The 26,020-nt window shown below is 44.7% G+C and overlaps 1 protein-coding gene across 2 annotated transcripts in view; it reads left to right on the top strand.

Moving 5' to 3' along the window:
• The first annotated feature begins 1,662 nt into the window (after nt 1–1,662).
• VPS4A (vacuolar protein sorting 4 homolog A) overlaps nt 1,663–26,020 on the top strand; it is a 65,972-nt gene continuing 41,614 nt past the window's right edge. Inside the window, exons 1-2 of one of the 2 annotated variants that reach the window (XM_033942021.1) lie at nt 1,663–1,820; nt 10,568–10,679. In XM_033942021.1, coding sequence (XP_033797912.1) covers nt 1,800–1,820; nt 10,568–10,679 — 133 coding nt within the window. In that variant the 5' untranslated portion in view covers nt 1,663–1,799. Of the gene's footprint in view, nt 1,821–4,385; nt 4,473–10,567; nt 10,680–26,020 lie in introns of those variants that run through there. The other variant, XM_033942020.1, reaches the window with a different exon arrangement.

Genomic DNA, 26,020 nt, shown 5'->3' with positions numbered 1-26,020 from the left:
AAACCGTTCCCTTAGCTCAGAAAATGATTTTGGAACTCACTGCCCACACATATCAAGTCTTTGGATAGCCTGATGGACCTTCCTCTTCCATGGACCTGGAGGTGAAAACCTCTTTTTCCTAAGAACTCAACCATAGACCTGACATGCTATTGAATATGTAAGTACTGTCTCGATATGCAAGTCTCCCCGTGACCTCTCATGTTCACAGCCTGATTGTCCTGTCTGTTTGATCCACCTTGATAGGTTGTCTTCTGTTTGAAATTGAAACTGTATGTTCACTTATTACCCGCATTGAGCTTTCTGGTACTGCTGGGTTTTATTTATTTATTTTAAAAGTTTATATTTTGCTCTTTTACAAAGGCACGTTATCCATTTTAAAGCGTGCAAAACACTAACGCGTCCATAGACTATAATGGAACCATTAGTGTTTAGTGCGCCTTAGGAAAAGGACCTATTAGTCTTTTGGACTGAGTCTACAGTATCTTCACACTCTCTCTTTCTCTCTCTCTATATATACACTGTAGTCTAGAGAGTACTATATTCACTCATCTTGAATATTTATACCATAATACATTCATCATATATATATACACTTAACACAAGTATCGTGGACTATGTTCATTATAAATCCTACTTATTTACATGCCTAATACCTGTAATTGTGTTATATGTTCTTCTTAGACTTAACAAACATCCTGATAATTCTAGTTATCTGTATTTTGTTTATCATATCCTTAGCATTTTGGGTATATCTCCTGTGTTTACTCTATCATGTTCTTAGTAGAAGGTAGCCAGCTATTTCCTCGAGGTTGCTACCTCCCTGTCTGTTATGGTCTCCCTTCTTTGTCTGAAAACAGTTACCACTTTGTTTTCCATTCGTTTCCTGACAATTCCTAACATTCTTTTTGTTTTCTTAGCTGCCCCCATACATTACACTGAGGGTTTCAACCTATTCTTGACAATGACAGCAGTGACTCCCACCATAGAACTCAGCATCAGGTAGCTAGTTTGGGTTCCTCTTTCCCACATCCAACACATTGCCCTTGCTCACATGAAATGCCATCTGCCATTTTGATGCCCACTCTTCCTGTCTTGCAAGATAGTGGGAAGAAGTTTTGCAAACTTTAAGGCATAACACCTCTAGAATCCACAGGTCTGAAGTGACTACAGGCCACTTGTATTCAATGAAGATCAGCCTGTGAGTCAGCCTCACCATCAAGGGGCTGGTGTGAACATTGCTGGGAACTCCTTGGGTCTTCTCACACTTGGAAAAGGACTGCCTTTTAATACTCATGGGGGCAGCAGAGACAAAGGCCAGCTTCCTACTATGATGAGATCCCCCCCCCCCCCCCATGTTAGGTCCAGGTTGCTGCTTAGGCTTCACCTTCCCCAGCTTTTCCAAGTCTTCCTCAAAGAGAAGGGAGCTGCATCTGAGGCCCTATCTATCCCACTGCAACCTGTAGCAATGAAGCTGAAGCTCTTTCATACACTGGCCAAGCAAAGGACCCCCAGTTGGAGTGGAGAAGTACGGTGAGGCTTTGATGCCCTCTAAAACGAGAATGGGGCAATTGTGGCTCTTGTCAAAGTGTGACGCTTTAAACGGGGCCCTAGTCTGGTCCAGTGAAGCCACGTGACCTGGAGGGGCGTGGCCTCCTGCCGAGGCTGGGCGCGCGGGAGGGTCCTGCAGCGCGTCCTCCGGGCGGCCAGGGGGCGCTGAGCGCGGGCGCGCTGGACGCCGGGAGAAGCCGCCGCTCGGAGCCCGGAAGAGGCCGGAGAGAGCGGCCGCAGCTGGCGATGAAATGACAACGTCAACCCTGCAGGTAGGAGCCGGCCACTGACCTCATGCGGTGGAGCGTGGGTGGGGCGGGAAAGCAGAGCCTGACCCCCCTCTAGGGACCGTTGAAAAGGTCGCTCGTCCCTCCGGGTCCCCTCACGACAGTTAAGCAATTCGGCCTTTTCTTTCTCAGCTTCTACATACTCCTCCCCTTCACCTTCGAGTCTCCCAATGCCACTTTTGCACTTCTTCCTATCACTAAAAGATCTACAAAATGTCTTGTCTCAGCTATGCTCGTTTCTTCCATTTGTATCTTTGCTTTCCTGACTACTCAACCAGCCTCTCTTAACTTTTCCACATATTTTTGCCAATCTTCCTCTTTATGAAAGCTAACCTCTTATTTCTTACCTTCTCAGCTATTACTTTGGCCTTCTTTTCCTCTTACTTTTACTTACTTGCCTCACAAAAAGGTTTGTCGACCTTACAATCACTCCTTTCAGTTTTGCCCACAGCTTTTCCACTCCTTCCAGACAATAATTCCTTGACATAAACCCCCATCCGAACAAAGTTAGTTGTTTTTTTTTAAAGTCTAGAACCTTTGCTTTTGAATGAGCCCTCACTATATCCATCTTAATATTAAACCGTACCATGCAGTGATCACTGGATGCCAGATGACAACATCAGAAACACATTCTCCGTTTGTAAGCACTAAGTCCAGTATGAACCCATCTCGTGTGGGTTCCATTACCAACTGCTGGAACAGTTCTCCTTGGAGAGATCCAGAATCACCCTACTTCTAGGAGACCCCACAATAGGGATACCCCAATCATCATCCGGCATGTTAAAATCATCTAGCAAGACTTCCCCTTTTTTAGATATATTCAAATGTTACTATTAAATCTCTATCTACTTCTTCCATCTGTGAAAGACACCTAGCTCCCCTCAAGCTGCATCACTATCTGTTTTGTTTGTCTGACCCTCCCCGAAAGGCTGTATCTACAAGAGATTCCTTGACAAAACCCTGTCATTTCAAGCAGGCAAATGGAATAAATATCTAACCACCCTCATTTCCAACTCACCCTCCTACCAATCCTTCAGGAAATCAACTAAAACCTATCTCTTTGACAAATTCCTCTCACTCCTTCCTGCCTTGTAACTTCTCTGAAACACTTCCAGATAGACCTAGCTACTCCCAGCTTACCAATGTAATTAGAAATTTTCTCTGTAACATCATTGTATGTGTACAGTCTCTTCCTCTGTAAACCACTCTGAAGGGAACTACTCATGGTATTGCACTATACAAAAATAAACTTATAATTATTATTATTATTATCTCTACCCTCATCAAAAGAATTTGTACAATGTAATACCCACCAGAAAGCCTTCTCAGGAATAAACCCCCCCCTGCAGTTTACTCCCAGAGGAGCTACATCTAGCCCCAGATTACCTCTACGTCAGGAAACAGGTGAAAGCCCGGCTCTTCACCCACTCCTTTAATACAGAGGGTGAAAGACTATCCACTCATTGTCACATACATTAACTAAATCAGTTCCTTATACTTTAACTGTATAAACAACTTGCCTTGAGTTTAGCCTCTCATCTGTTTATCCCAAAACACGCTGAACCACCCATCATGTCCCCATCTCATATCAGCATTTGACACCTCGGTTATAGCATAAGCGATTTGTGCTTATTAGATGCTTCGTAAGTATTATGTCTCCCTTTTACTATGTATTAAATCTCTCATTTGAATTTCAGTGCATTTTTGAAACTTTCATGGTAGTTCTTTTAGTAAATTTTAAACTTACAGATTTTAACTTCACCTCGTTCATTGTATTCAAGTTTTTATTGATATTTGATGAATCGCTTATTCAATTTGCTAAGCGATGTACAACTTTCTAAAAAACATAGTTGTAAAACCAACAAAATAACGTCAGACTTACAAATATAACAAACATGAGTCAGGGAGGAAAGGAGGGAAAAGTTACAGTTCTTTCTTAGAGAGAATAAACAAAAAGGGGAAAGACGAAAGGGAGGTAAAGAGTAATAGACGTAAAGTATTTGGTCGTATACTACTATTATGCTGTTAACAAAATTGTAAGTTTTATGTTGAATTGTACTTGCTGTACACCATCCAGGGTAAATCTCTTAATCAAGGTGGTTAATAAATATCAATAAATAAATATCAAACCATTGTAGATACTTATCACACATTTTCCATTTCCTCTTTCCAGATTGACCCTTACCCTGCAGATCCTGCTATTGTGTGACTTTATGATCTTTAATATATAACGCCACTCACCCCTCCTTTTCTTTCATCCCTGTTTTTCCTGAACAGATTATTGCCCAGTATAACTATATCCTAGTCATGGTTCTCTGTGAACCACGTCTCTGTGATCACCACAGCCAGAACCTTATTTCCCATACTCAGCATTAGTATATACTGCTTTCCAGATATTGCCCCTTTTTCCATTTGTGCAGAGGTATTTAGTGATTCACTTACCTGAGAGACTACACTTACCTGGGGTCTTTGATCACACTGACCCAACAATTCTAGTTTAAAACCTTCTTCAGTAGGTTAGCTAGTCTGCTCCTGAAGACACTTCTTCCCTTCTTTGATAGATGCATGCCATCCCTGCTCATCAGCCCTTGGAAAATCATCCCGTGGTCCAGGAAGCCGAAATGCTCTCAATGGCCAGTAAGTCTGAATTCTAGAAACATAGAAACATGACGGCAGATAAAGACCAAATGGCCCATCCAGCATGCCCTTCCCCAGCATCTCCTCCCCTCCCTAAGAGATCCATGTGCCTGTCCCATGCTTTCTGTGGTAAGTAAATGAATGGAAATGATTCTAAAACAGAGAATAAGGACGTTTCTGGAATCCAGGACCAGAGGCAACATGGATTTGCTAGAGGTAGGTCTTATCAGACAAATCTGATTTATTTCTTTGAATGGGTGATCAGAGAATTGGATAGAGGGAGTGTGCTAGATGTGGTGTATTTAGATTTTAGCAAAACCTTTGACAGTGTTCCACACAGACGTCTAATAATTAAACTGAGTGCCCTCGGAATGGGTCCCAAAGTGACGGGCTGGGTCAAGAACTGTGACAGAGGGCCTGCTCTTTTTAACACTTTTGTAAGTGATACTGCTGAAGGGTAAGATTTGCTTCTTTGCGGATGATACCAATATCTGCAATAGAGTAAACATCCTTGATGGTGTGAATAACATGAGGAAGGACCTAGCAAAGCTTGAAGAATGATCAGAAATTTGGCAGCTAGAATTTAATGCTGAGAAATGCAAGGTTATGCATTTGGGCTTCAAAAACCCAAGGAAATGGTACAGTTTAGGGGGCTGAAGAACTTTTGTGCACGAAAGAGGAGTAGGACTTGGGTGTGATAGTATGTGATGATCTTAGGGTGGCCAAACTGGTTGAAAATGTGACGGCAAAAGCTAGAAGGATGGTAAAGTGCATAGGGAGAGGTATGGCCAAAAGGAAAAAGGAGGTGTTGATGCCCCTGTATAAGACTTTGGTGAGACCTCATTTAGAATATTGTGAACTATTCTGGAGTCCGCACCTTCAAAAAGATATAAAAAGGATGGAGTCGGTCCAGAGGAAGACTACTAAAATGGTATGTGGTCTTCATGATAAGTAGTATGGGGACAGACTTAAAGATCTCAATCTGTATACTTTGGAGGAAATGCAGAAGAGGGAAGATATTATAGAGATGTTTAAATACCTATGTGGCATAAATATGTACGAGTGTGAGTCTCTTTCAATTGAAAGGAAATCCCAGAGTGAGAGGGCATAGAATGAGGTTAAGAGGTGATAGGCTTAGGAGTAATCTAAAGAAATACTTTTCATAGAAAGGGTGATAGATGCGTAGACTAGTCTCCCAGTAGAGGTAGTGGAATTAAAGACTGTGTTGAATTCAAGAAAGCGTGGGAGTGGCACATGGGATCTCTTGGGGAGAGGAGGAGATAGTGGATTCTGCAGATGGGCAGACTGAATGGATCATTTGGCCTTTATGTGCCGTCATGTGTCTGTTTCATAAGAACATAAGAAGTGCCTCTGCTGGTTCAGACCAGAGGTCCATCATGCCCAGCAGTCCGCTCACGCGGGGGCCACCAGGTCCAGGACCTGTATAGTAACCCTCTATCTATACCCTTCTATCCCCTTTTCCTTCAGAAAATTGTCCAAACCCTTCTTGAACTCCAATACTGTACCTTGTCCTAAAACACCCTCTGGAAGCGCATTCCAGGTATCCACCACCCGTTGGGTGAAGAAGAACTTCCTAGCATTGGTTCTGAATCTGTCCCCTCTTAATTTTTCTGAATGGCCTCTCATTCTTGTAGTTTTCGAAAGTTTGAAGAATCCCTCTCCACTTTCCTTCAAGATCTTGTAAGTCTCTATCATGTCCCCTCTAAGTCTCCACTTCTCCAGGGAAAAGAGCCCCAATTTCTCCAATCTTTCGGCGTATGAAAGGTTTTCCATACCTTTTATCAAACATGTCGCCCTCTTCTGAACCCTCTCGAGCATCGCTATATCCTTCTTTAGATATGGCGACCAATATTGGACGCAGTACTCCAGATGCGGGCGCACCATCAACCGATACAATGGCAGAATAACTTATTTTGTTCTGGTTGTAATACCCTTCTTGATTATACCTAGCATTCTATTCGCTTTCTTAGTGGCCCTGGAGGACTAGGAGTGAGGACCAGTACTTCCCTCTCCCCCCCTATTGCATTAATTCTTCTTCTGATTCTGCTATATTTCCTCTTCCTTTCTTCAGCAACTTACTTCCTCATATATCCATATACTACATTTCTTCCACCTTTACCCTAGCATTTATATCTCTGCTTTTCCATCTTCACCGTACCCTACAAATGCCTCGCTTCTCCCTCTCCATCCTGCTATATGCTAGAGTCAGTCTTTCCTCCCCAATCCAGTATCTCTCCTGTCTCTTCATATTTTCTGTCTTCAATTTCCTGCATATTCTCTATTTTTTTGCTCTTTCCTACCCCTCCCAATGTGGTCCAATATATCAGGCCCATGCCTGACCTGCAGCTCTCCTTCCTACCTTTGCCATATCCTGTTCCCACGGCGACAGAAAGTATGCATCAAAGGGGGCAGGATCTGGAAGAGACTTAACAGAGATTGTGTTGAAGCCTCTACGGGACCTTACCTTTCTCATTATTGTTGACATTTCTGCGTTCTAAATAGAATCTGTGACAAAAACTGAAAGGAAGGGGTAGGTAGGAAGGGGAGCTACTGGTCAGGTAGGGAAAGGGAGGAGAGAGGAAATGAGGTAGGTGGCCTTTAGTATTTGGGAAGGGGAGATACTCCTGCTCAGCCGCCTCAATAGCTATAGTTTTTGCCCTAAGTAATTGCCTAGTATGAGAGCCAGCCTTGGTCTTGTGGTTTTATTTATCTGCTGTAATTTTCTGTGTTTCTGTTTATTAATCTTTCATTATTTCTGCACATGGGGGTCTGGTTATTTGATAATCATAGGAAGTAGTTATTCATGCTGGTAAGTCCCTACTATCTGTGCCCTTCTCTTCAACTGCCAACTCCAGACTCCATCCCTTTTGCCTTGCTGTACCATATGCTTGGAACAAGCTGCCTGAATCCCTATGGCGGGCTCCATCTCTGGTAGTGTTCAAGGCCCATTTAAAAGCCCACTTCTTAGAGTGCGCTTTTGACTCCTAACTCATCGGGTTCTGCATCCCCTACCCTCTGTCATGTCTTGTTTGTCCAAGTTAGATTGTAAGCTCTTCCGAGCAGGGACTGTCTATAAATGTCAGCCCACCTCTTTGAGAGTGCTTTCACCTCCTAACTCCTCTCACCTTGGATTCTGCATCCCCAAGGTTGTTGCAAATAAGTCTTAGCAGAAGGAAATGCACTGAGAGATCCAGTGGAGTAAAGTAACTTCAGTGACCTGCTTGCTAATGTTGTTCAGGTCATAAAAAAGGAAGAGCTGGCTGAGGTCTTTTTGATATAGATGGAGAGGGCAGCACATATGCCTTCTTTGAGGTGAGGAAGGACAATAGACTGGTTGAGAGAGAACTCCAAGACAACTTTGAGGAGGAAAATTGGGTGGATTTGTAGCACAACATTTGTCACTGAAGAACTGAATTAAATCAGGTAGTAGACCCAATGCATTGGATTTTACTGATACACCTGGCAGAGGTGATTCCAGTGAGGAAGATAATTTTTCAGGTGAGGAGCTGTAGTTCTAAAGTGAAGAAGGGTTCAAACAGTCGTTCCATGAGGCAGTCAAGGAGAAGGATAAGTTGAGGTTCCACTGAGATGGTTGTCTGAGAGGGCACAAGCTGGTTGGAGAGTGTAGTTCCTTATTTATAGTCATGGAAAGTGGACCCAGACCGATTTAGTCTTGAGTCATGCCTGGGACAGGTGCAACAAGTATTTTAGTACCATTTGAGACTGTAAGACTTGCTTGTAGCAGGATATCTATTGTTGGAGTGGGAATCTGAAGGGCAAAGCATTTCTGGTTAGGTTGAAGACATGTTCCGTGGTGTTGTGTGACAAGGTCTGGGCAATCATATGCAGTCTGTTGCCGCAAGCTTGAGCAGGAAGAGAAATCAGAATTGACAAGCTCATGGCACAGCTTCTGGATGGTCTTGGAAAACAGAAGTGTGTAGGAGGTGGGCCATTCTGATCAGGTACAGACGTTTGGAGCAGAAAGCCCTTGCATGTGACAGTCATGAGTGGCAAAGAGATTGAGTTGGAAAAATTGGTAAGCCACCTGGGATCAAGGTTTCTGCTGTGACAGTCTGAGATAGGTGGCTTGTAATGATACCTTAACGGAGATGGCATATTCCCTATTGTAATGGCGTCTGCATACAAAGTAAATGACTAGTGTTTCCCTACTTGTTGAGATAAAACATGGCCACTTGACTGCTGGTCTGTACTAATAGGCTTTTGTTGGTGACCCATGGTCTGAAGACTGATATCACCTATATGCCTGCTGTCCTTGGAGAATATCTGCTAAAGGTAAGTATCTTTGCTATTTTAGTTTTGTATATGGTTACTTACATAGGTATTTTTTGTTGTTGTTGTTGAAACATGGTCCTTGTCGTGTTGTCTTGTTGAGATTTTGAATAAAATTGGATTTTATAATTGTTTTGCCATCTCTCTGGTCTTAGTTGCATGCACAAAGCTAAGCCATATGGAGAAATTACCCCCGTCCAAATATAATCTAGGCAGGTGAAGAACAAATTACTATGAAATCCTCAGGAACTCATCACACTGGTGTGGGTGCAGCGTGAATATATCCTAGACAGGTAAAAAGCAGCTCAATTTATTTGAGAACTCTCTTAACTGTCTTTTGTAAGCCTACAACAAAACAGGTCAAAATAATTAAAAAAAATACAGAATAAATCAGTGGTTTTCAACCCAGTCCTAAGGGACCACCTGGCCAGCTGGGTTTTCAGGATGCCCAAATGAATATGCATGAGAGAGATTGCATGCTCTACCTCCTTTTTATGCAGCTCTCTCTCATGCATATTCATTTGGGCATCCTGAAAACCCAGCTGGCCAGGTGGTCCTTTAGGACTGAGTTGAAAACCACTGGTTTAAACCAGAATTGAAGAAAACAGAACAAGAAGCAAATGTTCATCAGAGCCCCATGTGCATCAGAATTCATTGTAACGGTAGATATCACCTTGATGCATGTGAAGCATGAATAGAGCCTGGACAGCTAAAGAGTGGATCTTTATCAGAGGTTCTCATAGGTGTCGTATTGCATGAAGAGCCTGAAGACGGGACAAATAACCAAAGAGAGGACTTGGGGGTGGGAGAGTCACTCTTTAGGTTCCAACTATTTTGCAAAACTCTGAAAACATCTCTGTTTGCAAATCATTAAGTTTCCTAGGATTTTTTATTCTGTATAGTATTTTTCTTCTTATTCCCTTTTTTTAATGTATTTTTCTTCTTAATTACTGTTAACAGAGTCGAGCTCCTGTTTTGGGGATGACCCAGTTTATAAATTCAAGGTTTAGTTTTAGTTTTAGTTTAAAGAGGTACACTTCTCCCTCCGTATTTGCGATTTCAGCAGTCACGGTTTTGATTGTTCGTGGTTTTTAGCTTGCTGGTTTCTCACCTCAAATTACATCAGCTTGCATAGAGAAAATTGCTGATTCCCAGCACTTTCTTCACCGTGTTTTGCCTGTCCTTCAAGAACAGGTCAGGTCTCCCACCATGTTATTTGCGGTTTCACCATATTCACGATGGTTTTTAATAGAAAACAGCAAATAACATATGAAAATGGTATTCTCAGGTCTGTTAATCCTCTATTACAGCAAATACGAAGGGAGAAGTGTATAGTAATACCAGCAACCAAAAATATGAGAACAAGACTGAAAAAGAAATATAAAAACAAAGAAGGGAATGGCAGTGTTCAAAGAGTATTTCTGCACCGATTGGCAGAGATTGACCACATTTATTGGGATTTATTAACTGCCTTTATGAAGAGATTCACCCCTAGGTGGTGTCCAGCTTTAGAAAGCCAAGTACTCGCTATATGACTATACAGCAGTCACCCCCATACCCACACTGTCACAGCTGTATGTACCTCTCCTGTAGTCTGGAGGGTCCTCGGTGGATTGGTAGCTCAGTCTAGGCCTGAGGCTTGCAATTAGATCTTCCAATGCATATTTTTAATACAGTACTTTGGGTTTATAGGAGGGGGATAAGTCTTTTCTTCTTTTGAAGTGGTTAAGAGTTTCTGTGGCAGTAAGGCTGGCTTATCTTTCTCTCACTGAATATCTCTGCAGAAAGCTATTGATCTGGTAACGAAGGCCACAGAGGAAGACAAAGCTAAGAATTATGAAGAAGCTTTGCGGCTGTATCAGCATGCGGTGGAGTACTTCCTGCATGCCATTAAATGTGAGTCTCCTCATTGAAAAATTACCTATCCCTACTGAGGGCCATATTGCCAAATCTCCAGGGCTCAATCTGTGCACACGCAGGTCTTTAGAAGATGTAGTAGCAGGGTGAATTTTGATCTAATCTAATCACAATTTCTGTATTGTACTTATCCGGAATAGCTTCAAGGCAATTTATAAGTATAGAGGCCTACACATTATTAGGGGGAATTACAATAACTGGGACATTTTGAATACAAAGTTTTACAATAGTGTAAATAGGGAAGTTCTGACATGTAAAATTGCAGATTTTTTTAAAGGTTGTCCATGGTGAATATACAATATCTGAGATAATATATTGGTATGGTAAATCAAATCAGTTTAAATCACTAGTCAGAAAGACTTGATTTAAATCATGATTTTTTACAGAAAGATTAATTCTTGCTGGTAATAATCTTAATATTTACAACCAAATGAAGGTTTCAGTTTTTGAAAAATAAATTTTCATATTAGCTTTACAGTTATATAAAAAAATCAACAATTTGAGTATGCTATTAAAAATACATAGTTCACCTCGCAATAATTTCATAATTATTTATCTATCTCCAGTTTAATAGGTTAATCATTCATTTTTCTGCTCTGCTCTTTTCTGCTGTACTTTATTGAAAGGAGAAAAATAATCAAAGACCTTAATAACAATTTAAATAGTTTTATTTAACTAAAACAATCATTACCTTAATAACAATTTAAATAGTTTTATTTAACTAAAACAATAACAGCCATATTAACTTAGCCAGGTCCACACATGAAAAGCTTAAACTACTGTCTTCTGTAGCTCACTCATCTTCATCTTCTTGTTTGTTCATAATCTGGAAAAGAAAAGCAAGCTTTCCTGCTTTATCAGGCTCCCAAATGATTTCTCAGTTTGGAATGGTTGAGTCCAAAGGAAGAGAGAATATTCTTTCTGTGCCAGCAGAAAAAGCTACTACTGTTAAAACTGAAATCATTACTTCAACAATCTCTAAATCCAAGTGCTTAATAAGTGACCTCCACCAGTTCACTGATGTGACTTTCTTTAAAACATCTTAGTATGTCTTGTTTGTAAACTGCTCAGAACCGTGAGGTAGTTGCGGTATATAAGAATCTATGTTATGTTATTGGCAAAAATCTGTTTCTTGAATGATTCTCCTTTACCTTTGAAGTTTATTACAGTTGGCATTACCGATGGATGACTCCTGGATACCCATGTCATAGCTAACTCTTCCTCTTCAGCACTTAAGCTTTGACCCTGGTACCAAATATTGACAATATTTGCAAGAAAATGAACAACAGATGGTGCTTGTCCCATTTTTTAATGCATCTTGTTTTTTTCATGCTTCTAATTCACTCGTTTCCTTCCAAATTTCAACAGCATCAACAATAAAACAGCTATTTTTCTCCATTTTGTTTTAAAGCTTCAAAAATGGGTTTCATGATTCTCAGCATATCTTCAACATTTCTCTTAAGCCCAATGTTGAGGATTTGGGCCATAATAGTGCCATCTATTTTCTCTTGATAATGTTCTCAAACTTATCAGAATAGGCCAGTTCTTAATATACTGCTCAAAATAATCCACTACAGAGTTCCATCTAATATCTTGTGGTAGCATTGGCATGGTTCCTCTCATTCTTTTCAGAGCTGCTATTGCAAAATGATTGTTGCTGAAGGATTTAGCAATTTCAATAACATTATTCTTTATTTCTGGGACACTGAAGTCTTTGGCTAAGTGGTGCAGCAAATGAGCACTGCATCCATATATTTTTAACTTGGTATTCTCTTTGTGATCTTCTAAATTTCTTCTCATCTTGGACACATTTGTAGTATTGTCTATGACTAAACTGTGTACTAGACATTTGAATTTTGGTTCACATTTTATTATAGCTTTTGCTGCTACTTCTTGTAAGTATTCTGTATGTACATTTCCTGAGTTTATCAATTGTTTCTGCAAGAAAGACATTCCCTTTTGTTGTTATACAAGCACATACAACAGGATTATTGTGGACATTACTCCACCCATCAAGACTTACATGAGCACCTCAGTTACAAGAACAACAGTAGAAATGCAAGGATAGTGTGTACCAATGTACCGAAACCCCCAATAAACACCCCCCCCCGAAAACTCTTAGAACCCTCTTGCTCTTTCTACCCCCAATCCTCCCTCCCCCAAGACAGCTGAGATACCCCATCAGCTATAGAACTATCCCCATACAAACAAAAGATAGATTATACAAGTACATTGAGAGATGAAGCATCAGAACTAGAAGATCCCCCCGAGCTAGCTGCTGGCGACTGCTCCTCCACTTCCAAGAATCGTCCCCAGATCTCTTCAAACTGTGGCCAGCGGCAGGTCAGTAAAGCAGAGAGTCTATATTTCTCACAGACCCAGCCCATTTTCTCCTTCATCAGCAAGGTAAGCACCATAGGACTCTTCCAATGGAAAGCCAACACCAACCGAGCTGCTATGAAAGCCAGACAGGCCTACTTATCATGAGTGTGCCCCCCCCCCTCGGTAGCACCTCCAGAAAAGTAGTTTCTGCTCCCACTGTCACCCGGCACTGGAGGAGTTGACCCATATAACCAAATATCTGTTCCCAATACCCCCTGATCTTGGGACACCTCCATCACATATGGAAAAATGTACCCTTTTGACCACACCCTCGCCAACATTTATCGGTACATGATGTATACATTTTACTAAGCAAGGCTGGCGTGATATACCATCGCACAAAAGCTTGAGGGCCACCGCCACATGATGAATCCTCAAGGCAATCTGCTCCCATTATCCCAGGACAAGCAGGCAGGTATTCTCACTAGTGGGTGATGTCATCCCACAGAGCCCCGATACGGACGTCTCACAAGCATGTCTTGCTTGAAGAAACTCAGAAGTTTCGAGATGCCCGCACCGCGCATGCGCCAGTGCCTTCCCTCCCGATGCTCCGGGCGTGTCTCCTCAGTTCTTTTCTTTCCGCGGAGCTGAGAAGTTCTACTTCAATTCTGCGCTGACTGAATTCCCGTTTTTGCCTTCTAATTACCGCGATTTTGGGTTTATTTTATTCTTTGTCGTGTATTTCTTTGTTTTTATTCTTTTTTAAAAAAAAAAAAATTTTTCTTCCGGCAAGTCGGCCGGGTCGGCCACGTGGCTCGGGTCCCGTGCCTTCGATCTCACGGCGGAGCTTTTTCGGCCTATGTCCCGGCCAATCACCGGTTTAAAAAAGTGTAGCAAGTGCCAGCGCGCGATTTCGCTGACGGACCCGCATCGACGCTGTCTGCAGTGTCTTGGTCCAGAACATTTCCCGAAATCGTGCCGGCCTTGTTCCACTCTTACAGCGTGGGCGTTTAAGCGGCGCTGTCTATTGTGGGAGTCGATGTTCAAGATGGAAGCTGCTAAAGAACCTTCGGCTTCGACATCATCGGCCGCTTCGCCTGTCCATGCGAAGCTAGCTACTACTCCTGCTACTCCGGGCCTTCTAAAGCCGGCTTCGTTCACTCCGGCTTCGGCCCCGAGTTCGGCACCAGTGCCTGTCCCCGTCTCCTTGGCTCAGGTACTGCCTTCCACCATTCCACCCGTGGTCATTAAGGTGCCGAAAGCTTCCAAGCAGAAGCACTCGACCACGAAAGAACGCGAAGACCGTGCTGGAGGACCCCCCTTTCGGTGCGGATCCCTCCATATCAGCTTCGCTACGGTCCCTCTTGGAAGCTCAGTTTGTCGAGCTCATGCAAACTATGGGACCCAGGTTAATCGCCTCCATCCAGGGTGACTTCCCGGTACCGATTCCGGGGGGCGGACCGCCCCCTCCTCCTCGCCGGTCGATCTCGCTACTTGGCGAGGAGGAGCGACGTAGGGCGGCCAGTCCCTCGAGGCGGGCTTCCTTCAGCGACATGCCTCCTTTGGAGCCCATCACGCCTCCACGCCAACAGGGCGGAAATCCTCCTGTAGGTAATCGAAGCCCTGGGCATAGCAAGTCTCAGGAAGAGTTCTACCGCACCCCATACCAGGCCTGGGCTGCGTCGCGTGAAGCGTCGACCATTCAGCCTCTTCGATCTACAGCTTCGAGTCCCATTCATTCGCTGGAAGCTTCGGGGGACCATGCGAAGTATCGTCCTTCTCGCTCTCCCTCCAGACACCGTGAGGGACATCGGTCCAGGCATTCGTCGCGGCACTCCTCGCGCCATTCCGAGGTTTCGCCGCAGAAGAAGCTACCACGTCTGGGGTACTCTTCCTCGGACATGTCTCCCCCGGAGGGGCCGGAGTACGAGGAACTGTCTACCTCTTTTTCTCCCTGTCGATCCCAAGTCTCTCTGGATCCTGAGGCCTCGACTTCGTCCAGTCCCTCTCGGAGGCCTGTACTGGCGGACCAGTTGTCTTTTTCTTCTTTTCTCTGACAGATGGCTGATGACTTGGATGTTACTTTGGACACTGGGTCTCGATATTCTAAAGAGTATCTCGACACCATGCACTTGCCTCACCCTCCTGCCGAGTCTCTTCGACTGCCTCTCCATAAATTGCTTGATCAGACATTTATGAGATGTTTTGAGACACCTTATTCTATTCCTGCAGTCCCGGGCAAATTGGATGCACGATACAGCACAGTCCATCACAAGGGGTTCGAGGGCTCTCAACTCTCTCACCAATCCCTGCTGGTCGAATCCTCCCTCAAGCGATCTCATCCCTCCTAGGTGTATGCCTCGGTGCCCCCGGGTCACGAGGGCAGAATGATGGATAAGTTTGGGAGGAGAATCTACCAGAACTCGATGATGGCTTCCCGAGTTCTTAATTATAATTTTTACTTTGCTTCTTATTTGGAGTTCTTCTTGCCTGTACTTCAAAAATTTACTCCCTACATCGATTCTCAGGCTCGATTTGAATTCGAGGAAGTGGTAGCCTCGCTTTCCCAGTTTCGTCTCCAGCTTATGCAATCCTCGTACGATGCCTTTGAGCTTTCAGCACGTGCTGCTGCCTGTTCCGTGGCCATGCGTCGATTGGCGTGGCTTCGGACCATTGACATGGACTCGAACCTCCAGGACAGGCTTGCCAATGTGCCTTATGCGGGAACGGATCTGTTCGACGAGTCCATCGAGACGGTGACGAAGAAGCTTTCTGACCATGAAAAGTCTTTTCAATCGATCCTTCGGCCTAAGCCCAAGCCTCAACAGTCTCGACCTTCTAGACCGCCCTTGATCTATCTGCGGCGTTACACTCCAAGGCAGGCTCCGGCTGCGAGGCAACCAGCGAAGAGGCAGCCTCCTCAGAAGGCTCAACAGAAACCTCAACCGCCGGCTGCACCCAAGGCTACTCAGCCTTTTTGACTCCATCCCAGGGAGCATAACCGACCTCGTTCTGCATCTCCCTGTTTTTCCCATCGGGGGTCGCCTCTACCATTTTTATCATCGCTGGGAGGCTATTACCACCGACCTCTGGGTCCTTTCCATTGTAAGAGAAGGATACTCTCTTCAATTCCATCGGGTCCCTCCAGACCACCCTCCAAGAGAGTATCCTTCCAACTTGACACAGACCGCCCTCCTTCTTCAGGAAGCTCAAGCTTTGTTCCGGCTTCGGGCCGTCGAGCTGGTCCCGGTGGACCAGCACAACCGGGGTTTTTACTCCTGGTACTTCCTCGTCCCGAAGAAGACGGGCGACCTGCGACCCATTCTGGACCTTCGGGTCCTCAACAAGTTCTTAGTCAAGGAAAGGTTTTGCATGCCGACCCTTGCTTCCCTCTACCCCCTCCTCGAGCAGAACGACTGGTTATGCTCTCTGGATCTCAAGGAGGCCTACACTCACATTCCCATTCATCCGGCCTCCCGCAGGTTCCTCAGATTTCGGGTGGAACATCTGCATCTGCAGTATCGAGTGCTTCCATTCGGCCTGTCCTCGTCTCCCAGAGTTTTCACAAAGTGTCTGGTGGTGGTGGCCGCTGCACTCCGGAACAGGGGTCTTCAGGTGTTTCCCTACCTCGACGACTGGCTCATCAAGGCCCCCTCAGCTCCAGAGGTCATTTCGGCGACCCTGGCTACGATTTGCTTCCTGCAGAGTCTGGGCCTCGAGATCAACTTCGCCAAATCTCATCTACAGCCTACCCAGTCTCTCCCCTTCATCGGGGCGGTCCTGGATACCATTCGACTCCGAGCATTCCTTCCTCCTCAGCGTATGGATGCTCTTCTTCTTCTCTGCCAGTCTGTGTCTTCTCGCCAGTCCATCTCAGCGAGACACATGATGGTCCTCCTGGGCCACATGGCCTCTACAGTTCATGTGACGCCTTTTGCCAGACTCCATCTCAGAATTCCTCAGTGGACCCTGGATTCTCAATGGACTCAGGTGTCAGACCCGTTGACTCGACACATCATAGTCACTCATGCTCTTCGGCAGTCTCTGCTTTGGTGGATGACCTCTTCGAATCTATCCAGAGGTTTGCTGTTTCACACTCCTCCCCACCAGAAGGTTCTCACAACCGATTCCTCGACCTATGCCTGGGGGGCTCATCTGGATGGGCTTCGCACTCAGGGATTCTGGACCAGTGCGGACCGACTCCATCAAATCAATCTTCTGGAGCTCAGAGCCATCTTCTATGCTCTTCAAGCTTTTCAACATCTGCTTCACGACATGGTGGTCCTCATTCGCACAGACAATCAGGTCGCCATGTATTATGTCAACAAGCAGGGGGGCACGGGCTCGGCCTCCCTCTGCCAGGAAGCTCTCCGAGTCTGGGATTGGGCGGTTCGCCACAACGCCTTCCTCAAAGCTGTCTACATTCAGGGGAAGGACAATATCTTGGCAGACAACTTGAGTCGTCTACTCCAGCCTCACGAATGGTCTCTCCATTCCACCCCCCTTCATCAGATCTTTGCCCAGTGGGGGACGCCTCAGATAGACCACTTTGCGGCTCCCCACAACTTCAAACTCAGTTTTGCTCCAGGATCTACACTCCTCATTGCCTCGAGGCAGATGCATTTCTGCTGGATTGGGGGAATCGCTTTCTATATGCGTTTCCTCCATTTCCTCTCATTCAAAAGACTCTAGTCAAGTTGAGATCCGACCATGCCACCATGATTCTAATAGCTCCTCGGTGGCCCAGACAACCGTGGTTCTCCCTTCTACTTCAACTCAGCAGCAGGGAGCCGGTCCTTCTTCCAGTGTTTCCTTCACTACTTACTCAGCATCAGGGATCACTGCTTCATCCCAACCTGCAGTCTCTCCACCTGACAGCTTGGTTCCTCTCAACGTAACTCCTCACCAATTTTCCCAGGCGGTGAGGGATATCTTAGAGCAGCGATGGCGAACCTATGGCACACGTGCCAGCTGTGGCACGCGGAGGCCTTGCAGCTGGCACGCGGGAAGGTCCGCAATAGAGAGCTGCACGGGACGCCTCCTAGGGTCGCGGGAATCCCGTGGGGACGTCTCCGAGGGTCGCGGGGTTCCTGCGGGGCTGGATGTACTAAGTCGCGAGGCTTTTCTCCCTACTTGCTCTGCTTGCAGCACAGAGCCGAACGGAAGTCTTCCCGACGTCAGCGCTGACGTCGGGAAGACTTCCGTTCGGCTCTGTGCTGCAGGCAGGGTAGGTAAGGAGGAGTAGCCTCGCGGCTCGAGTGGCTACCAAGGGAGGGGGGCGGTCCGCCCCTGCCCCGGGTGCAGCACAGCCGGCCAGGTCCCCTTACTTTTGTGGCGCTAACCCGACCGACCGACAACAGCCCTGGTCCGACAAACCTCCCTGCCCTTAACCGCGAATCTAAATTACCTTCTTACAGCAGCTGTAAGAAGGAAATTTAGATTCGCGGTTAAGGGCAGGGAGGTTTGTCAGACCGGGGCTGTTGTCGGTCTGTCAGTCGGGGAAGCCCCACAAAAGTAAGGGGACCTGACCGGCTGTGCTGCACCCGGGGCGGGAGAGAAGGAGGGGGGAGAAGGACGCTGAAAGCACTGGGGAAGACAAAGGGGTGGAGAAGGACGCTGAAAGGCCATGGGGAAGACGGGGTGGGGGGGAAGGACACTGAAAGCATTTGTGGAAGACAGAAGGGGGAGAAGGACGCTGACAGGACATGGGGAAGACGGGGGGGGAGAAGGACGCTGAAAGGACATGGGGAAGATGGGGGGGGTGGAGAAGGACGCTGAAAGGCCATGGGGAAGACGGGGGGGGGGGGGTGGAGAAGGACGCTGAAAGGCCATGGGGAAGACAGAGGGGGGAGAAGGACGCTGACAGGACATGGGGAAGATGGGGGGGGAAAAGGACGCTGAAAGGAAATGGGGAAGAGAGAGTGGGGAGAAGACGCTGGCAGGGAAGAAGACAGAGATGCCAGACTATGGGGGGAGCGGAGGGAAGAAGATGGGTGCCAGACCAATTTGGAAGGGGGGAGAAAGGGAGAGGCACAGTAACAGAGCAAATGGAAGACGCAGAAGGAAGAGAGACAGTGGATGGAAGGAACTGAATGAGAACATGAGGAAAGCAGAAACCAGGCAACAAAGGTAGGAAAAGAATTCTATTTCTTTTTTTCTTTTTTTTTTGCTTCAGGATAAAGTAGTATATTAGTTGTGTTGATAAAAATTTATAAACAAAAGAGGCTCTGGTAGAAACCCGTTTACAAAGTGTGTATTCTTCCCAATTAATATTTCCAAATTAATAAAGTCTTTTTGCTTATTTGTAAATGGGTTTCTACCAGAGCCTTTAATTCAGTAGCATAATTAAATGAAATAACTATTTCTGAAGTTTATAGGGACGGGCGGGGACGGAGGGGATTCCTCACGGGGACGGGCGGGGACGGAGGACATTCCTCGCGGGGACGGGTGGGGACGGAGGGGATTCCTCGCGGGGACGGAGGACATTCCTTGCGGGGACGGGTGGGGACGGAGGGATTCCTCACGGGGACGGGTGAGACTTTGGCAGGGACGGGTGGGATTTCTGTCCCCACGCAACTCTCTAGTCCGCAATTAAGATATGCGGCGCGGCAGGAGGCGAGTGTGCCGGTGTCTGCTTTGCAGCTCACCTGGCAACAGGGCCGGACTGGCCATTGGGAGGACCGGGCATTGTCCCGGTGGGCCGCGGCCCATCCTCCTGTGATGGCTGCAGTCCTGTGAGTGGATGTTTAGCCTGCCTGTCTTCCCCTTAGTATCCTATGAGCCAGGCAGTGTGTGAGGGGGAAGTGGGGGGAGGAAGAGAAGCTTCACACTGAGTCTGTCACAGGAACTCAGGGAGGCTGTAGTGTGACTCCACATGTGACATCTGTAATCAGGAACAGTTCCTAGTGCTCCCATGCTAGAGAGGTGAGGATATGGGGGGATGTTAATGTGTCTAATAATGTGTTCCTCTGTAAAAACCTCTGTATCTTCCATGGGGGACATGCTAAATTCGAGGAAATAAAAAAGCTGCTTATGATGATTGCATAGAGAAGTTCAGTAAGCTGAGAGGAGGGCTGGGCTCTCTGTGACAAACCAACACACTAATCCTCTGCGCTGTACCTTATGGAAAACTCAATATAGCAAAAAACAGTAAAGTGTATATGTGGCCCTTCACAGTGCTTTTGTAAACATCATAATAAAATAACAAAGGCTCCAATAATGAAAAATAAAAGTCCTTTTCCCATACACTCAGGTTGCACAAGTCCGGTTTTCACCCGGACAGTATATTTTTTGACCAAAACGGATGTCTACAATTAGTAAAATTCCCCAATCACATATTTTTTTTATGGGGACGGATTTGTATACAGCACTTCATTAGATTTTTTTTATTATACAAATTTTATCTTTTTGTAGACTTGAAGTCTTGAACAAAGAAAATGAGTACAGCAAAAAAAGCAAAAACAGATAGTGGAAGACCATTCCAAGAGGCCTGGACAGAGACATATGGAGTGATTGAATGCAGTGGGAAAGCATTGTGTATTATGTGTAATGAAAGTGTTGTGTCTTGCACATCAAGTGTCAAACGTCACTTTGAGACCAACCATAACAGTGTTGCTGAACTTGGTTTAGCTCAAAGAAAAGAGTTCCTTGTAGGAAAATTAAAGAAATATCACTCCCAGTCTCTTAGTTTTAGCAACTATCTTTCAAAAACTAATCATCTTACAGTTGCCAGCTTTCAAATTTCACTGTGCATGGCAAAACATGGTAAGCCCCTCTCTGATGGAGATTTTATCAAAAAGGCAATTTTGGCTGGGAGTAATTCACTCTTCCATGATTTCCAAAACAAGGATAAAATTGTGCAGCGCATCTCTGAGATGCCGCTAAGCAGAAATACTGCAAAAGATAGGGCTCTGCGAATGGCTGCTGATGTTAATCAACAGCTTACTTGCGACTTACAAAAAGCACCCTTCTACTCCATGTGCTTGGATGAAAGTACAGATATTACTAACCATGCAAGACTAGCGCTCATTTTGCGTTATGCTACTGGTGACATCATGAGAGAAGAGCTGGTAAAACTGCTGTCTTTGCCTGGAAGAACACAAGGGATAGATATCCACAATGCTGTGATGGAGGCTTTTTCATCACTAGACATAAGTCCAGAAAAAGTGGTTTCAGTTACTAGCGATGGAGCACCTAGCATGGTGGGGACAACATCAGGATTCATTCATTTCTTTGCTAAGGAAGCAAAACATCCACTGATTCAATTTCACTGCATAATACATCAAGAGGCTCTCTGTGCCAAAGAAAGCAGCAAAAAACTTGACGATGTCCTCAAAGATGTAACAAAAATGGTGAACTTCATCATGGCACGTGCTCTTAATTTTCGACAATTTCAAGCCCTTCTTGATGAGGTTCAGGCACAATATAACACTTTACTGATGTACAATAATGTCCGGTGGTTGAGCAGAGGACGAGTGTTAGAGAGATTTGTGGCCTGCTTGGAAGAAGTTAGGTTATTTATGAACGAAAAGGGGGAAGACTATCCTCAACTCACCAACATGGCCTGGCTTACCAACCTCATGTTCTTTACAGATTTTACTAACCACTTTAATGTACTAAACAAAAGATTACAAGGCATGGGAAAAACAGCAGAAAGCATGTTTAGTGACATTAAAGCTTTTGAGAGAAAATTACATGTTTTTGAAAAAGACCTTAGAGTGGACAGCTAAAATATTTTCCCAACCTAAAAATACATTTGGATAATTCTACAACATTTGTGGACAGTCATAAAAAACACCAGGAAATCCACAAAGCATATTCCACCATTGTAGCCGAAGCAAAGGAGAATTTTAGTAAAAGATTTTCTCAGTTCCGTAAGATGGAGACAACCCTTTCATTTATAACTTCCCCAGAAAAGTCCACATTTGAAGATCTTGATCTTTCCTGCTTACAGTGGTTGGATATTCAAAATTTGGAAATGGAGCTACTGGAATTTCAAGAAAGCTCTATCTGGAAAAGTAAATTCAATGAACGTATTGAGTGTGAAGGGTGACAAATGAAATCACTGCTAGCAGTTCTGAAAATGAAATCCTAAAAGCGTGGAATTCTCTGCCAGACAATTTTAAGTCCATGAAAGCACTTGGGATTGCTCTTCTTACTTTGTTTGGGTCATCCTATGCTTGTGAGCAGCTGTTTTCGGCTTTGAATCATATAAAATCTGATGCTAGAAACAGATTAATGGATGACATGAGTGCTGCATGTGTTGCTCTGAAATTAACGCACTATGAGCCAAGGATTGACAAGTTATCAGCATGCATGCAACAACAAAAATCACATTAATTTTTTTCAGAGCATGCCCAATGCATATGTTTACATGAAGCAGTTTTCAGTTTGCAGTTAAGACACTTTCTAAGTTATTTAAATATTATTTAAAGATGTTATTTAAAAAAGGGACTTTACATGGCCCTGTTGTATTCCAATCTGGAATTTCCAATAAAAACAGTTGGTTTAATTGAAAGCTCTTTTGTTTTCTTTACATCATATTATTAGAAATGTAATGATTTAACTATTTTCTAATTTGATTGTAAATTTTACAAAAAAACATGTATAGACTCTTTGGGAATACACACCGAGTCTTGACACAGTTAACAGTTTTAAGAAGTTTATCTTTTTTTTTTACTCAGGATACATTTGACATGTTATGTGAATAATACATTTAAAATATATTGTGTAACTGAATCAAATTCTTCCTAAATTCATTAAATTGAATGAAATCATTAAAACATTATAAATTGCCAATAAATTGAAATGAAAACCAAAGGATTGTGAATCAAATTGATTCTCTGACAATACAAAGATTTCAACCTTTAAAAATGATGTTACATAGTTCAGGCAACTTTATAAAGAGTTTTTAGATACTAAAATCTTGTTATTAAGGTTTAATTGACGTGCTGGCACTTTGAGGAAATTCTTTGGTTTTGTGCGGCAGTTTGGGCACTCGGGCTCAAAAAGGTTAGCCATCACTGTCTTAGAGGCTTCCCGGAAGCCTGCTACTCGTCAATGCTACTCCCAGAAATGGACTAGATTTTCTTCCTGGTGTGTTTCCAATTTCAAGGAGCCTCAGCGAGCCTCCCTATCTTCTGTATTGGACTATCTTCTACACCTGTCTCAGTCTGGTCTCAAGTCTACATCTATCCGAGTCCATCTGAGTGCTATTGCGGCTTTCCATCAGCCTCTACAAGGGAAACCTCTCTCTGCTCACCCTGTGGTTTCCATATTTATGAAGGGACTGTTCCATGTCAATCCTCCTCTCAAACCTCCTCTAGTGGTTTGGGATCTCAATGTTGTCCTTTCTCAGCTTATGAAGCCTCCTTTTGAGCCTCTCAACAAGACTCCACTTAAGTATCTCACCTGGAAAGTGGTTTTTCTGGTGGCCCTCACGTCTGCTCACAGGGTCAGTGAGCTTCAGGCCTTGGTGGCGGATCCTCCTTTCACAGTATTCCATCATGACAAGGTGGTCCTCCGCACTCATCCGAAATTCCTGCCTAAGGTGGTCTCTGAATTTCATCTCAACCAATCTATTGTGCTTCCAGTGTTTTTTCCGAAGCCTCATTCTCATCCTGGAGAATCAGCTCTTCATACTCTGGACTGTAAACGTGCTTTGGCTTTCTACCTGGATCGCACCAAACCACACAGAACTGCTCCTCAACTATTCGTCTCCTTTGATCCAAACAAGTTGGGACGACCTGTATCGAAGCACACCATCTCCAACTGGATGGCGGCTTGTATCTCTTTTTGCTATGCCCAGGCTGGATTACCCCTTCCCTGTAAGGTCACAGCCCATAAGGTCAGAGCAATGGCAGCCTCTGTAGTCTTCCTCAGATCGACACTGATTGAGGAGATTTGTAAGGCTGCCACTTGGTCCTCGGTTCATACATTCACCTCTCATTATTGTCTGGATGCTTTCTCCAGACGGGATGGACAGTTTGGCCAAACAGTGTTACAAAATTTATTCTCCTAAGTTGCCAACTCTCCCACCATCCCATTGAGGTTAGCTTGGAGGTCACCCACTAGTGAGAATACCTGCCTGCTTGTCCTGGGATAAAGCAATGTTACTTACCGTAACAGTTGTTATCCAGGGACAGCAGGCAGCTATTCTCACGTCCCACCACCTCCCCTGGGTTGGCTTCTCGGCTAGCTACCTGAACTGAGGAGACACGCCCGGAGCATCTGGCGCATGCGCGGTGCGGGCATCTCGAAACTTCTGAGTTTCTTCAAGCAAGACATGCTTGTGAGACGTCCGTATCGGGGCTCTGTCGGATGACATCACCCACTAGTGAGAATAGCTGCCTGCTGTCCCTGGATAACAACTGTTACAGTAAGTAACATTGCTTTCCTCCCCAGAGTAAGTGATCCCCAGGTCCCCCTCCCATGCCTTCATATAGGAGGTCTTCTGATTCTTGTCCACATGTAACATTCGGTACAGAGCTGAAATACATCCCCTATGCACTGGTGCCCCCAGCATCAGTTCAAACTGGGAACACTGGAAGGCTTTTGACTCTCCTGCCTGAACCCTCATAATATAATTTTTTACCCACAATATAGCATTTACTCAAAAACAGTTTCTCCATTTGCAATAAGGGGAAATAACAAAACAGCATGCTGAACTCAGATACACTGACCGTACTATGCAAAAAGGTAGCGATAGCTCTCCAGAAACCCTGTATGAGGGTACAAGCCCACAGACTATGGAAATAAGATTTCACTTCCAAATGGCATTTTATACAAAGTTGAGTGCCCCCCTCCCCATGTAATAAGCTTGACATTGGGGGACATAAGCCCTCAACAAGGTATGGTAATGACACTCCTACAACTTTGCACTGCCCACAACTGCCGGCATACCTTTAACGGCCCCCAACAGGATTGACCTGCAGATCCCTCTTCAGATCTCTTTGCCAATGCTGCAACACAAAAGACAAGTTCTTGGGTGGCTGTAACTCCAGCAAGCCCTGAAGAAAATAGTCTTCTGCTGTGCCTCAAGTAACTCCTCAAAAGCAACATGGGTTTACTAAAGGTAAATTTTGCCAAACAAATCTGACTGAATTCTTTGACTGGGCGACCAGAGAATTGGATAGAGGACGTGCGCTAGATGTAATTTACTTAAATCTCAGCAAAGCCTTTGACACAGTTCCTCATAGGAGACTCCTGAATAAACTTGATGGGCTGAATTTAGGACCCAAAGTTGTGAACTGGATTAGAAACTGGTTAACGGACAGATGTCAGAATGTTAATGGAACTTGCTCGGTGGAAGAAAGAGTAAGTATTGGAGTGCCTCAGGGATCGGTGCTGGGGCCAATTCTGTTCAATTTATTTGTGAGTGACATTGCTGAAGGGTTAGAAGGTAAGGTTTGCCTTTTTGCAGATGATACCAAGATTTGTAATAGATTAGACACCATGGAGGGAGTAGAAAACATGAAAAATGATTAACAAAAGTTAGAGTAATGGTCTAATACCTGGCAACTAAAATTCAGTGCAATGAAGTGCATAGTGATGCATTTGGGGAGTAGAAATCCAAGGAAACTATATGTGCTGGGAGGTGAGAGGCTGATATGCACTGAAGGGAAGAGGGACCTTGGAGGGATAGTGTCTGAGGATCTGAAAGTTCAGAAATTATGTGACAAGGCGGTGGCTGTAGCCAGAAGGAAGAGAGACAAAATCAGTAGAAGAAAGGAGGTGTTGATGCCCCTGTACAGGTCATTGGTGAGGCCCCACTTGGAATATTGTATTCAGTTTTGGAGGCTATATCTGGCAAAGGATATAAGAAGGCTTGAAGCAGTCCAACGAAAGACAACAAAGATGGTAGGAGGTTTGCATCAAAAGAAGTACAAGGAGAGACTGGAAGACCTGAATATATATAATCTAGAGGACAGGAGGGACAAGGGAGATAAGATACAGACATTTAACCAAATCTTTTCCAGAGAAAAGAAAATAGTAAAACT

This window comes from Geotrypetes seraphini, chromosome 4 (assembly GCF_902459505.1).
Source record: "Geotrypetes seraphini chromosome 4, aGeoSer1.1, whole genome shotgun sequence".
NCBI classification, from domain to species: Eukaryota; Metazoa; Chordata; class Amphibia; order Gymnophiona; family Dermophiidae; genus Geotrypetes; species Geotrypetes seraphini.
The sequence above is the reverse complement of the archived record's forward strand: the minus strand, read 5'-3'. Positions and strand labels throughout refer to the sequence as shown.